At 65.4% G+C, this 13,755-nt stretch overlaps 1 protein-coding gene across 1 annotated transcript in view; it reads right to left on the bottom strand.

The window, feature by feature from the left end:
- The window catches only part of SKI (SKI proto-oncogene), a gene marked incomplete at its 3' end in the record, with an annotated part of 57,967 nt that extends 47,068 nt beyond the window's left edge, over nt 1-10,899 (bottom strand). The window contains exon 1 of the mRNA XM_082834561.1: nt 9,830-10,899. Within this exon, the coding sequence (XP_082690687.1) occupies nt 9,830-10,798 (969 nt within the window). The 5' untranslated portion in view covers nt 10,799-10,899. The remainder of the gene's footprint in view (nt 1-9,829) is intronic.
- Nucleotides 10,900-13,755: the final 2,856 nt, after the last annotated feature.

Genomic DNA, 13,755 nt, shown 5'->3' on the forward strand with positions numbered 1-13,755 from the left:
AGGACCCAGGCCCTCCCCTCCCCTCCCCTCAGGGGCCGGTCAGCCAGTACAACCATTTCAGAAAACAGCTCAGCACGACCTCTGACCCAGCACAGCCCGTGCTCCAGACACACGTGCACACACTTGCACCAAGGACGCGCCACACTCCTGTTCGCAGGCACTCCCAAGTCCATCGACACAAGAGTGGGGACAGGCTGGCGTGCGCCCAGCAACCAGGCCAGCAGACCGCGCGACAAGACCCAGGGGAGAGCCAGCAGCCTCGATGGACACAGGTCCAGACACGGGGACGTTCAGGATGGTGTCCTGGGGGTGGGGGGCAGGAAGCAGCTGGCAGGTGTGCATGAGTTTCCGTGCTACCACGCGCGGCTGTGCTGAGGTTTCTGCGAGGGATCCGTGGTAAGATGCTCCCTGAAGCATCACTTGTAATAACAAAAACGTGGCCCAACCCTCGGATGCAGAATAAATGCCAGGACCCTCAATACCACAGATTACTCGCAAAAATGCTACGTGGCTGTAAACACGCACAGACGTGCACAGACATACGTGCACACAGGGGCGTGTGCCCAAGGGAGGGCTGTCACCCACTCGCAACGGCGGCCCCGGATCCTACAAGGCCCCCACAGGGGACTGTGTCTGAGACGGCGGGGATCCAAACACAGGCCGGGGACTGGCTGGCACTAAGACATTCTCGACGATTTTGTCAGATGCGCTAATGGCAGAGTGGTGGTGATTTTCTCCAATTCTGTACCTGTTAGATGGATCTTGAAACACTTAAACGTGAAGTGAGATAATGCCTGGGGTCTGCTTTTAAAGAGAAGGAAGGAGGGCTTCCCTGGTGGCGCAGTGGTTGAGAGTCCGCCTGCTGATGCAGGGGACGCGGATTTGTGCCCGGGTCCGAGAAGATCCCACATGCCGCGGAGCGGCTGGGCCCGTGAGCCATGGCCGCTGAGCCTGCGCGTCCGGAGCCTGTGCTCCGCAACGGGAGAGGCCACAACAGTGAGAGGCCGGCGTACCGCCAAAAAAAAACAAAAACAAAAACAAATAAAGAGGAGGAAAGAGCTAGATGAAAAGAAACGAGTAACACGATGGCACGTGTGGAACCGGGTGTGTGGCTGCGTGAACTGACCTCCCGACTTCGGGGCACTCTTGAATCTCCCAGTTTATAAGTCACAGACATGTCACCATGGCACTGAGAGACAAGCGCTGGTCCCTTCAGGCGGTGGGCTCTGCTGGGCAGGATTCTGTTCCACTCACCCCGTAGCAGCAAAGGCACAGGCCCAGGCGGCTCCGGAGCGTCTGCGACTCTCGCGAGCCCCAGGCACGGCCTGCGCCCCCATCCCTCCGCCCGCTTACAGCCGCTGCGGGGCCAGGCTGCAGGGCTGCCTTGTGGAGTCCCGGCCACAGTCCTCAGCCCCGGGGACCCCAGGGCCTCTGGCACGGGGACGCATGAGAGAAATCGCAACACAAGCGTAAGTGTTTAACGGAACATTTAAAAGCCTAATTACGTACGTGATGCGTGAGAGGACTCCAGCTCAGGTAGTTAAATCCCGAGGGGCACTAAAAACCACGGGAGACCCCCCAAGTGACTCAAGACCACCTCAACAGCAGCAACAGGAAAATGAAAGCAAGTTCTCCCCAAACAGGAGACTCCAACCTCCCCTGCAGGACACCCGCCCCGCGGCAGAGACTGGACACAGGGCCGGCCTCGGGCCGCACTGTCGGCTCGGTGGGGGGCGGCAGGAGTGGAGGCCTTCTTCCTCGCCGTGGGGAAGGAGCGCGATTCGGAATCCCCGAGCCCTCACGGCAGGCAGGGATGCCGGGGACCCAGCCCGCAGGGGTGCCAGTGCCGGGCAGGGCAGGGGCCGCGTTCTCGGTCCTCTGCAGTCGCACCCGTCGGCACATGGCCCAGCCCCAGCTCCACTGCAGGTGGCCGGACCCTGGCTGGGAGGAGGATCCTGAGCATCCCCCACCAGGGAGCCCAGGACCCCGCACGGCCGCTCAGGCCACGCGGAGCACAGCTTACCTCCTGGAGTGACGCGGGGCCAGCCCAGGGCCCACCTTGGTCTCACAGCCTAAAGAGCTTTATAAATGCAGAAAAGACCCACTAGGGTCAGGCAAGCTAGGCGACACTTATTACATACAAGGATGTTAAAAAAAAATCACAGTTTTGATAGTTCTGCAAAAAAAAACTTAGCAAATTTACAACAAAACTGTCAAGTAATTAAGGCTAGGCACTTCACACATGAACTTAAACTGCTAATTAAAATCCCCTCGCTTAATTGACTACATTTGCATATCATTCAACTTGGGAGTATAATTTTTTTAACGGTTTGGGCAACGTGGTTCGAACGCCAGGAAGCGGGAGGCGGCAGGTGAGGGGAGCCAGCAGCCCCAGGCGAGACCAGGGAGGGCAGGGCTGGGACCCCCGGGGCTTCACGCCAGGCTGGGGTCCCCACCCCAGGTGGAGAAGGAAGTCGAGGCCAGCAGAGACCCCCGCCCCCAAGGGTCCCCCTTGCAGCCCAGCACCTCTACCTTGCCTTGACCTCCGGGGGGGAGGGGCCAGGGGATTCCAGAACTACCCATGGGACACATGCACCTGCCCCTCCTCCAGGGGCAGCACGGCGGCCCTCCTGCCCCATCTGCCCCAACTCCGCCAGGGGCTCACGGAGCACCAGCCCGCGGTTCCAGAGACACACCCGCCCCGCAGGGGGCGACGTCTTGGAGTCAGACAACCACACCCGCCCACACCCGCCTCCCAGCCCAGCCTCACTCGCGGCGGCTGGAACATGAAGCACCGGGGCGCCGAGGCCCCACCGTCTCTAGGGCCCGGCCCGCGCCCGGCGGGTCCACGTGAAGACTGTGCACCTTGCCGTCCACGGCTGGACCCGTGGGTCCCCGTGTGAGGCACCCCAGCCGCACGCAGGGTGAGAGGGGGTCTGCAGGGCCAACGGCCCGCCCCTCTTGTTCCAAGGGTGGAAGGGCAGCAGTGAGTTGATCCAAGAGGAGAACGCCGGGCAAACAGGAACACGTCCACGAGGACGGGCCGGAGGGACCGCGAGCACGGCCGCGACCCCGGAGAGCGAGGAGGTCGGGTGTGAAGGCAGCACACGCGGCCACTGGCCAGCTCGCCTGTCACTGCCGCTGCCACGTGGATGCCTGGCCCACCCACCAGGCCTGAGCCATGAACCAGGGCCACGGCAACATGAAAGAACCCTGAGGTGTCAGAGAACAGACGTGGACCCAGAAAGCAGGCCACTCACAGGCCCAGTCACAGCCCCACAGGCCGTCCAGATACCCCCGGCCTCAGAGCCAGGTGGGCCGCCGCCCTCCCCAGGGCTGTTGGCAGCGGGTGTGGCTGGGACGGCCCATGGATGTGGAGGTGGGCTCCCGTGCTGGGGTGGTTTCCTGCACACGAAGCAGGACAGACCCTCGGCCCTCCCGGAACACGCTACGTGACGCAGGAGAGGCACGGGGGCGCCCCTGCCCAGCTGGGAAGAGTGGGGTGCGGAGAAGACCGTGCCGCCAGGCCCAGGTTTTGGGCAGGTCCCCAGGCACCAATCACAACCACCTGGCTCCTGTGACGACGTGGCCAACAGCTCCTCGGGGGCTGAGGGAGGCCAGCGCGGGCACACAGGACCACCTGACATCCAGTGGCTGACCCCAAAATGCATCCATCGCCCCCACCTACAGTCCTGACATTCAACCCAGTTCCACGCTGATGGCCACGTCGCGGGGAGCCTATTTTCAACGAGATGTTCCTTTCGAAGTAGGCCACCAGCATCCCAGCGGAAGACACGTCGGGGCCGACGCCACACGAGGCCTGTTCAGGGAGAGCGTCCCTCGAACCCCCCACGCAGACCCAAGCAAATGTGAAGCAGGGTGAGGACGCCCGACACCTACAGGACAGCTCTGTCCACTCCCGGGAAAGCTCCCCGCTCTCTCCTTTTCTAGCCATCGACAGCCAAGCTGCCAGTAAACCTTGACGATTAGTGATTTCATGCCTCTATGAGTCATTCAACGAGTATTTATTCCAGGCCCGGAACTGGGGACCCAGCCGAGACCAACACCCCCCCCATGAAGCCGACAACACAACCACAAACACACAACCCCAGAGCCGGCCGCAACAAGGGCTCCCCGGAGAGCCCAGACCGCGGGGCAGGCCTGACCGCTGCGGGCTGCGCGGCCCACAGAGCCACGCCAACTTCCTGAATTGTCTGTAGCTGCAAAATCAAGAAGTCGCAGTGTTCTCTGAGTCTTTCTAAATCAAAAATGTAAAATCAGAGGAGACGCAAACGCCAAATACCCGACAGCGTCCTGTCTGCTCCCCCGGCCGTCCCACTGTGCTGAAGCAGGGGCTTCTGGAGGCCAGCCCTGCGTTCACAGACGGCAGCATCAGAGCTGTGGTCTGCTCCCCCCCTGCCCTGGGGGCTGCATGGGGGGCCGGGCCACGCTGGCACAGGTCACACCGTGGACACACATGCAGCCCAAGGCCCCGCCCACCCCACTCCACTCACACGGACACATGGACACCGTTCGCAGTGCTAACCCAACTCCGACCAAAACCAGCTTCAGACCCCACCGCGTGGGCCCCACACTCCCGGAAACGACTTCCCGTCCCTTCTCTGAGGCTCGGATCGGCCCTCATTAACCCACGGATGCGTGTGGCCCAGAGCCCCCGCCCCGCGATCTCAGGGCCCAGCCCCCCTGGACTCGCCCCATCGCCCCATGACCAGTGGGCAGGAGGGAAGGAAGGGCCCTCGGAGGAATGGAGCCTTCTCCCTCTCCTGCAGCTCTCACAGATCTTAAGGAAATAATTCAGCCTCTGTATTTTAACTCAAAACAAAGAAACTTCTAAAAAACATTTCAGTTGAAACTTGCATAATTCTTCCAGTGGAGAAATCCTCCCCAACTTTCGCAATCCTTAGAAAGAGACACATTATTGCTGCTTGTGTAACAGTCTCCGGGCCACAGAGTCCGGCCGCCGGCCACGGACACCTCCCGCCAGACAGCCGGGGCGCAGGGCCTGGAAGCACCGCCTCCCCCAGGCCCTCCCGGCGCCCGGCGGTCACCCTCCCCAGACTTCCTCGTGGGCCTCGCCTGGCATCTCAGACAGACGGTACCCAGACGCGCTGCAACGAAGCGTGGGAGCCACTGGCCCTACTCTCGAAGCCCCGCGCCGACTGAGGGGTCCCAGGGGGCAGGAGGGTCGGAGGCGAGGGCCACTCAAGGACCCTGCTGCCCCCAGAGAGACGAGGGCCCCGCCCAGCTCCAAGGAGACGTCCTGGACATTGGCAGGATGGCTGAAGACGGGCAGACGTGGCCCGCTCACTGCACAGAGACTGAGGGCCAGCCCCCCACGCCTTCCCTCCCTCACACACGGCTGACCACAGGGCTCAGGGCAGCAACCAGAGGCTCCTCAAGCTGCTGTTTCCCTTCTGACAAGGCCCCGGCCTCACTCTGGGGCCTTCGCGCTGAGGACCAGACGGACCCGCAGACCCTGTCCTCCTGCACGAGGGGCGGGGCCCGTCCGGGAGCCTGGCCTCGCATCATCGCCCAATGGCACCCCGCCTTCTCAGCTGAGCGTCCAAGGCCAGGGAATCACCATGGAGCCCCATGAAAACCTCGAGCAAAACAAGTGGACAAAGGGACAGCCGAGGGACTTCCCCGGCAGCCCAGGGGCTAAGATACCCGCTCCCAATGCAGGCGGCCCAGGTTCGATCCCTGGTCGGGGAACTAGCTCCCGCACACATGCCGCAACTAAGACCTGGCGCGGCCAAGAAAAACAGATAGATAGATAAATAGATAGATACACAGGTAGACAAGTAAATATCTTAGAGAAAAAACAGGACAGCCAAACCTCTACATCTAGGGCCAAACCTGACGGCATCCGGTGAGCACAGCCCCCCATGAGAGAGGGAGTGCCGGGAAAGGCATGCTGGCCAGAGTCCCTTCCAGCCTGTCGCACGCTCCTGACTCCATGCCCTCCCGTGGCCATTTCGGCTTGAACGCACAACACGCAGCCCGCTTAGAGGCCCAGGTCTCCCTCCACCACAGCCACAGCCGATCCGCAACAGACACCACGAGACTCAACGCTCCTCCACGCCAACAGCCCGGCCGGGTCTCTACTTTGAGGAAACACTGCTCTCTGACTAGAGAGCTGTCATCAGGTGACGCAGGGACACTGTTCCAGCGCTAGGAATTCAGACAGACCGCACCGTGGACGCTCACACCACACACCACGGCAACCATCGGCCCACGAGCCCCTGGTGTGCAGGCAATTCTACAAAGAAGACTCCTGCGAGGACTCAGCGTCTGAAGGACAGGGGCCAGCGAGCGACACCATCCCCGGTCTCCGGTCTGAGAAGCGGGACCCTCCGAAGGCACAGCAGTTCCCAGGAGCCCGTTTCTTAACCACACAAGGACCGGCCAGGCTCCAGCCCCGGGGAGACAGCACACCCCCGCCCCGCCGCCTGCTCGGCCCGCAAGGAGCCCTCCCGCGGAACGAGGGGTGCGTCCCAGGCAGCAGCCAGGCTGGCAGCACCAACGTCCCGCCATGACTGATAGCAGCCGTACCTTTAAAACAGTCCGGTTTGGTTCAAACGCCATCAGATAAGGGACAGAGCCGACTGGGCAGAAGAAAAGGGGAGGGGGCCGTGGGAAGGCTCTGAGGCCCCCATCTCCTCGCCACATGTTCCCAGCAGCAAAAGGACACGTCCTCGCCCCGCCTATGACCTCATCACTTAAACACCCCCCAAAACACACTGCCAATGGCCGCTACTTACTACAGTCCCCCTTTCACAAGTAAGGAAACTGAGGCAAACCTGCTCATGGTCAGGCAGCTAGTGAGGAACGGAGCGAGAGACAGGGCGAGGACATGGGAGCAGCCCCGTGGGGCTCCACGTTCAGACCCGCCCAGCGCGGGACACCAAGGACAGCAGCCGGGGCCCCGGCAGCCCCGACAGCCGTGGGACGGCCGAGAGCACATCCTTGGGGCCCCCGTGGCGTGGGGGGCATCACTGAGGAGGGCCCCGGCTGGCACACATGGACGCGCCACCTTCAAGGGTTTCCTGCTCAGGCTGGAGCCCCGCCCCCCCCCCACTCGGTCCCACGCTGGGATCGCCGCCCCACCGCGGTCAGGCCGCAGGCACAGCAGGGCAAGAGAAGGCCACTGGGCACCAGGACCCCACAAGAGTCCCTGGCCCCCGCCCACTGCTGACGGCAGAGGACCCGGGCGACCCCTAGGCCCCCGGCACCTGGAACGCGCTTCGGCTCACTTCATGGCCCCGGCACCCAAGGCCCCCACAAAGAGTGCTGCCAGCACACTCTGTTCCTCTCTGCCCTCAGCCTTGGGAGACCAAAAACATTAAACTAAACTACGAAAAAAGTGAAGAAATCAGAACACAACCCGCGAATAATTTGTCGAGCAGGGAGTGGGAGGGGTGAACAGAGGCGGGCAGGGCGCCGGGAGGGGGTCTTCCCAGGCAGCTTCTTCCAGAACAAGCAGGGTCTGGGCAGCCATGGGTCCCCTTGATCCTGAGGCTCAGACCCTCCCTTCTCACGGGTGGGGTGTCCCTGGCATGTAGACAGGCTGTGCTGGCGACTTCTGGAAAGGACCACGCACCCCAGAATTCCCAACCACATAGTCACAGAGAGAAGGCAGTGAGCAGAGTCCCGGGAACAGGATAGGCGGCGAGGCCGGCGGGAGGAGTGCCCCCTGAGGTACAGGAGTGGCAGGTAGGCACAGGAGCGTGTGAGCGGCCAGCCAGCCACACGGCCGAGGCCCGGAAGGAGGGACACCGGACCGCCGGCCCATACCACCACTGCGAGGATAGGCCGCGCTGACACTTCGGCCTGGGGACCCCAACAACCACTTACAGCGACCACATCTTCGTCATCACTGGGGAGATTTTTTTAACCGGTGAATGAGCTTTCTGAGCGGCGCTGGGGGGAGCACAGGAGGAGAAAGGGTGGTGCTGACCATCTGTTGAAATCACCAGGCACGAAAGCCCCCTCTGACCTCTTCTCTGGGACTGTGGCTCAGGGGACGGTCCTGCCTTCTCACCTGGCAGTCCCTGGGCCCACAAGCTGAGCCTACGGACACCCATGTCCAGAAGAGCAGAGCCTGCTGCAAGAGGGCTGAGGCCCGGGCCTGCAGCTGCAACAAAGAGCCCACCCCAGGAAGACAGCCACAAACATACACGACCCAGATTCGGACACAGACACAGACACACACCCTGCGAGACAAGCCCCTCTGCGTTCCACCCTGGGGTAAGTCACCCACCACGGGCTTCCCCAGTCGGCCAGAACCCAGCACCACCTTGCACACGGGGCTCCCTCGGGCCACGATGGCTGTCAAGGGGGCAGGCACCCCAAACAGAAAGGCCCCCAGTGTGCAGGGAGCGCCCACCACGCCACCCAGAGCCAGCTCCCAGTCTAAAACGAAGGGCCCGGCCAGCCTGCTGGGATCCGCCGCCGGCCGTTCCCAGCAGCATACTCCCCCACCAGCGCTGCCCACTCAGACTGTCCCTCCCGCCCAATCCCAGCCCCATAGTCTGCAGACAGCTGCCACCTGGGCGCCAGCCTAGCCAAGGGCAGAAACACCACGAATCCACAAACGCACACGGTGGCCCCTCTGAGCGCAGGCGACAGGCCCTCACTTCCCCTCCCCTCCTCCGCTCCCTGAGACTCTGACACTCCGCTGGAGGGGCGCCCAGAGAAAACCGGGCGGGAGCATCTATTCACAGATTTGGAAAAAAAAAAGTTTGATGCAATAGCTGAATTAATTAGGCCTCCCAAGAATAGCTGAGCCAATGCAGCATTCTGTGTGTGCAATTTAATAAGCCTGGATATTTAAAAGAAAAGTTACAAATACTCGGGGAGAGGGGAGAGATGTCACAGAAAGTTAGCGTGGACCCCACTGAATGGTTTCGGCGTCGAGTGGCCCGGGAGCTGCCAGGCTGGATCACACAGATCCTCCGTCTGGCAAACAACAGGGACTAGGCCAGCGGCCCTTCCCCGCGGCGCCCTTCGGCGTTTCAGAGGGAAGGAGAGAAGGAAAGGTGCACATCCAAAACAAATCGCAGGCCGGCGGCTACCCTGACACTCGGGGCCCCGGGTGCCCGCTGGCCAGTCCCCGAGCCCAGTGCCAAGGGGCCCTCGCCCCCGCATGGGGCACTCTGGGATTCGCTCCCTGGCAGGCCAGGGCAGACACACAGAGCTGGAGTCGCCGAGTCCCGGCCCCCTGCCACCACGGCCCGAACACCTGGCTTCGGTTTAGTGTCCGTCTCCCAAACCTTCAAGGCACAAACAGGCCCTGCCCGGCCAAGCTCTGCCTCCTAGGACACAGGGGCAGGCGCCCCTCCGTGTGCCAGCCCGGGAGCGTTAGGGCCAGGGCAGGTCCCTTCCGCCAACTCGGCCTGGACACCTCCCTGGGCCCCAGGAAGGCCTGGGCTCCCGGCTCCAGCCTGGACGCGGCCGGTATCAAACTTCCCGGGACTCAGGGCAGAAGAGTCCGAGGTCTGAAGCCTGACCCTGCCGGCCCAGCTGGGCACCGGCTATGGGCCTCAGGAAGGCTTCACCCACCCTGGCCAGCCCTCGAGGCCCCCAACCAGGCAAGCGGCTTGTCCTAGGAGTCGGACGGGAGGACCTTCCTCCCAGATACATGGCCATCTATGGGGACGCCAACGCCACCCCAAATTTCCTTAAAACCAAACCAAACCCTGAGACGTGTAGGGGAGGCAGAGCCCCTGACCCAGGAGGAACCCCCACCCTCTCCGCAGCCCACCCTCCTACTCACTCCCCGGCCCCGGCCGTGGCGCGGGACACTCACCCGGGGCACCCGCCGCTTGTACTTGTTGCCGTAGTCGAACTTCTCCTTGACGTCGTCCAGACAGCGGCCGAGGCGCGCCTGCTCCTCCTTGCCCGTGTAGTCCTGGCTGAGCAGGATGTAGGCCCGCCAGTTAGCCGAGTCGAAGCCCCAGTGGCAGGTCCGGTTCTCCAGGGCCTTGTGCGAGTGCACCACGAACTTGTGCGGTGGGTACATGAGGCGGCAGTCGAGGCACTGGATGCAGGCGGCGCTCGGGCTGTTGTAGAGCTCGGGCACCAGCAGCCCCTTGCACTTGCCGAAGCACTCGTGGTACACGCGCACGCTGCGCTCGCTGAGCTCCAGGCCCAGCGCCAGGCTGGCCGCCAGCTCCTTCTTGCAGGGCGGCGGGTAGGCGCCGCCGTACAGCAGCGCGTTGCACAGGCGCTCAGCGTCCGTCTTGGTGATGAGCCCGCACGAGGGCGCCGAGAAGGGCAGGATGCCCATGACTTTGAGGATCTCCAGCTGGTCGGCCGTGCAGCGCGAGCAGTAGATGTGCAGCTCGTCGCACACCGAGTTGATCTGCTGCAGCGAGAAGTCGCGCAGCACCGAGTTGAGGATCTGCGGCAGACAGAGGCGCTTCTCGCCGCCCACCACGAAGCACGAGATGGTCTCGCCCTCCAGCACGGTCTCGCAGCGCTCTGTGGAGCGGTCGGACGGCATGAAGAAGGGCCCGGGCAGGACGGGCGGCGGCGGCTGGATGGCAGGCAGGTGCAGCACCGGCGGCGGCTCGGCAGCCGCGGGCACCGGCGCCGGCACCGCAGCCGCGCCCGCCTCCTTGGAGCTCTCCTTCTTGTAGGCCTCCTGCGCCCAGCGCGCCGAGAAGGCGGCCGGGCCGCCCAGCGAGCTCATGGAGCTCAGGTGGAACTGCTCCAGCGTCTTCTGCAGCCCCGGGTGCGGCTGGAAGCCGCCGCGGCCGCCCGCCGCCGCCTCCATGGTGCGCTCCGGCTCCCCAGGCCGCTCCCGCTCCCGCGCGCCCGGGCCCCCGCGGCCCCCGCCGCTGCCCCGCGCGCCCCGGCGGCGCCCCCGGCCCCGGCCCCGGCCTCCCCCCGCCGCCGGCTCCCGGCCGATCACGGCCGCGGCCTCGGCCTCGCCCGGCGGAGCGAAGGGGAAGGCGGGCGGGGCGAAGGGGTCCCGCCGCTGGAGCCCGCCGCCGCCCGGGCCCGGCGCCACATCCACGCGCCCCGCGCCGCGCCCGCCGCCGCCGCCGCCGCCCGGGCCCCCCGCGCGCCCCCCGCGCGCCCCCCGGGCCCTAGGCGCGGGGCATGCCCCAGCGCGCGCCGCCAACGCCAACGCCAACGCTCGCGGGCCCGGGGCTCGCGGGGGGCGCGCGGGCAGGTGCCGGCGCCGCGAGGCGCGAATCGCCGCGGCGACCGAGGCCGAGGGGCCCGGGAGGAGCGGGGGCGCGGGCGCGGGGCCCGCCGGGCCGTCCTCGCGCGGCGCGCCGCCGCCGCCGCCCCGCTCCTCCCACCGCGCGGCGCCCGCCCGGCTCGTCCCGGCGGCGCTGGCCGGCCGCGTCGCGCCCGCCGCCGGCCTCCCGGCCCGGCCCGCGCCCACCCCGCCGCCCGCGCCCGGCTCCGCGGCCTGCCCGCCCGCCCGCGCGCGCGCGCGGCTTCCGGGACGGCGGAGCGCCTGTGGGGCGGACTCAGACCGCGGCGGCGGCGGCGGCGCGGGGCTCGGCGTACATCCTCCCGGCGGCTCGCTCCAGCTCGGACTGAGCGCCGGGCGCTGAGCTCACGCCGCCGCCCCGCCCCGCGCCCCGCCCCGCGCCGCCGCCCCGCCCCGCGCGTCGTCTGGGGCCGCGCGCCCGCCTCAGCCGAGCGCCGGCCAGGAATGCGCCCGCCCCCCGGTCCGGCTCTTCCAGGAACGCGCGCTCCGCCCGCCCGCGCTCGGCGCTCCGCCGCACTCGGCCGTGCTTGGGCCCGCCCGCCGGCCCGGGACTCGGGCCCGCTCGGCTGTGCTCGGGCACGCCCGGCCGCTACTCGGCTCCGCTCGGCTCCGCTCGGCTCCGCTCGGCCCCGCCCGTCCGGGACTCAGCCCCGTTCGGCTCCGTTCGGGCCCGCCCGCCGGAAGGCCACTCGGCGGGGGCGGTGGCGGTGGCGGCGGCTGCGCCCCGGGTCCCCCATCCGGTGGCGGCAGCTTCCTGCGAGGCTGCGAAGGCGCCCGGCCCGCCGCCGCATCGCCGCCAGAGCGATGACCACTCCCCGCATCGCCGCCAGAAACCCACACAAGGTCCCCACTACAACCGCAAACCAGCTGAGTGGCGGACGGGACGGGGCGGCACACCCTCCACCGCCCACCTCCCAGCCCCCGGGGTCCCCACATAGGCGACGGGGACGCCAGGCCAGACGATCCACGTCCCACATAGGACGGGGACACCGAGCAGCACGATGTGGGTTACTACACACGTTGGGATTACAGCACCCCGGAGACCCCACACAGGACACAGACATCATGCAGCCTGTTCTGGGGACCCCCAAGCGATGCAGGCGCGACACAACACCCCCAAGGGATGACTGGCCGCAGGGCCGGCCACCCCATGACCCTGCAAGGTGGTCCCCCCACACAGCCAGCGGCTGGGCCTCCCACCAGTTCCAGGGCAGGGCTTGCATCCAGGTCGCCGCCAGGCCCAGGCCCAGGGTGGGTCTGCAGGAACCTGGCTCCTTCCTGCCCCCGGCAAGCTGGCACGACCCTTACCCTATAGCCCCCCGGGCCCAGAGAGCCATTTATACATCTGCAGGGCACCCAGGGCATGGCCAGTGGGAGACCCCACTGTCTGTCGTGGCTCTATCACGAGGGAGAGACAAACCAGAAAGTGCTGGGTGGGACAAGAACGGGGCTGAAGTTGGACAGGCTGGCCGGGCGGCCCCCAGAGGAATCAGCATCCGGCAGAGGCCTGGGGGGTGGGGACTTGAGATCAGGAGGACGATTCTGGTGGTGCTCAAGCCAAGGGCAGAAGGACAGTCCAGCCAAGCTGGGCAGTGGCATCTTTTCCTCCACAGGACAAGGGCACCCAAGCTGTCCTGGGCACTGGGGGACACGTGGGGGGGGGGCACAGTGCTAGGCAGAGGCGAGAGGGCCATGCCCACTTCAGCCTGTGTGACCTTCAGCTTGTTACCTATTGCTCCTGCCTCCCCAGTGGAAGCTGGAACTGGCCCCAAACCAGCACTCCCCAGGGTTGTGTCTGCCCCCGGGGGGGCCGACCCGGTGTCTCTGCCGGCCTCTGTCGCCCCTCAGGCACGGGCAGGTGTCTGGAGATGCAGCTAGGATGCGCAGTGACCCCACACATGCATGGCTGCAGAGTCTCAAGGGAGGCCTGAGATTCAGGGTGCAGTGCTGCACGTCTGAAGGCCTGACCACTCCCCGCCAGGGACGTGAACCCTCTCCCACCCTTGCCTGCGCCCTGGGGGCTGTGTCTTCCACTCTTCACTCCAGTGCCCCCAACGCGAGGTTTTTCTACGGGTGCTGGCACAGGAAAACTAGGAAAGGGGTCCTTACAAAACAAAAAAAAGAGACTTCTTTGCTTTCGGAGGCTGTTTTCTTGGTCCCATTTGGACCAAAAAAATTTCTGTTGTACCTGAGTCCATTCCTTCCACGTGGCTTTGACTCCCATACAGTCAGGCAACCTGTAGTTGAAAGGAGATGTTGGAGCACCAGAGGGCTGGCCAGGGAGGGTTTCCAGCCAAACGCACAATTCCTCCTCGTTCGGCGAAGTGGGCACTCCCGGGAGAGCCCCGATCCTGAGGCCCCCTGGACAGGTAGTGCCTGCCTCCCAGTGTCCCCCCACCCCGCCCACCCCCTGTCCTCTGGCTTTGCAGGGCTCTAGGAAGGGGTCTTAGGAAGGGGCCAGGTGGAAGGACCAACACTCCCAGAGATTCAGAACCCAGATTGAA

This window comes from Leucopleurus acutus (genome assembly GCF_964270905.1).
Source record: "Leucopleurus acutus genome assembly, chromosome: 2".
In the NCBI taxonomy this organism is placed as follows: Eukaryota; Metazoa; Chordata; class Mammalia; order Artiodactyla; family Delphinidae; genus Leucopleurus; species Leucopleurus acutus.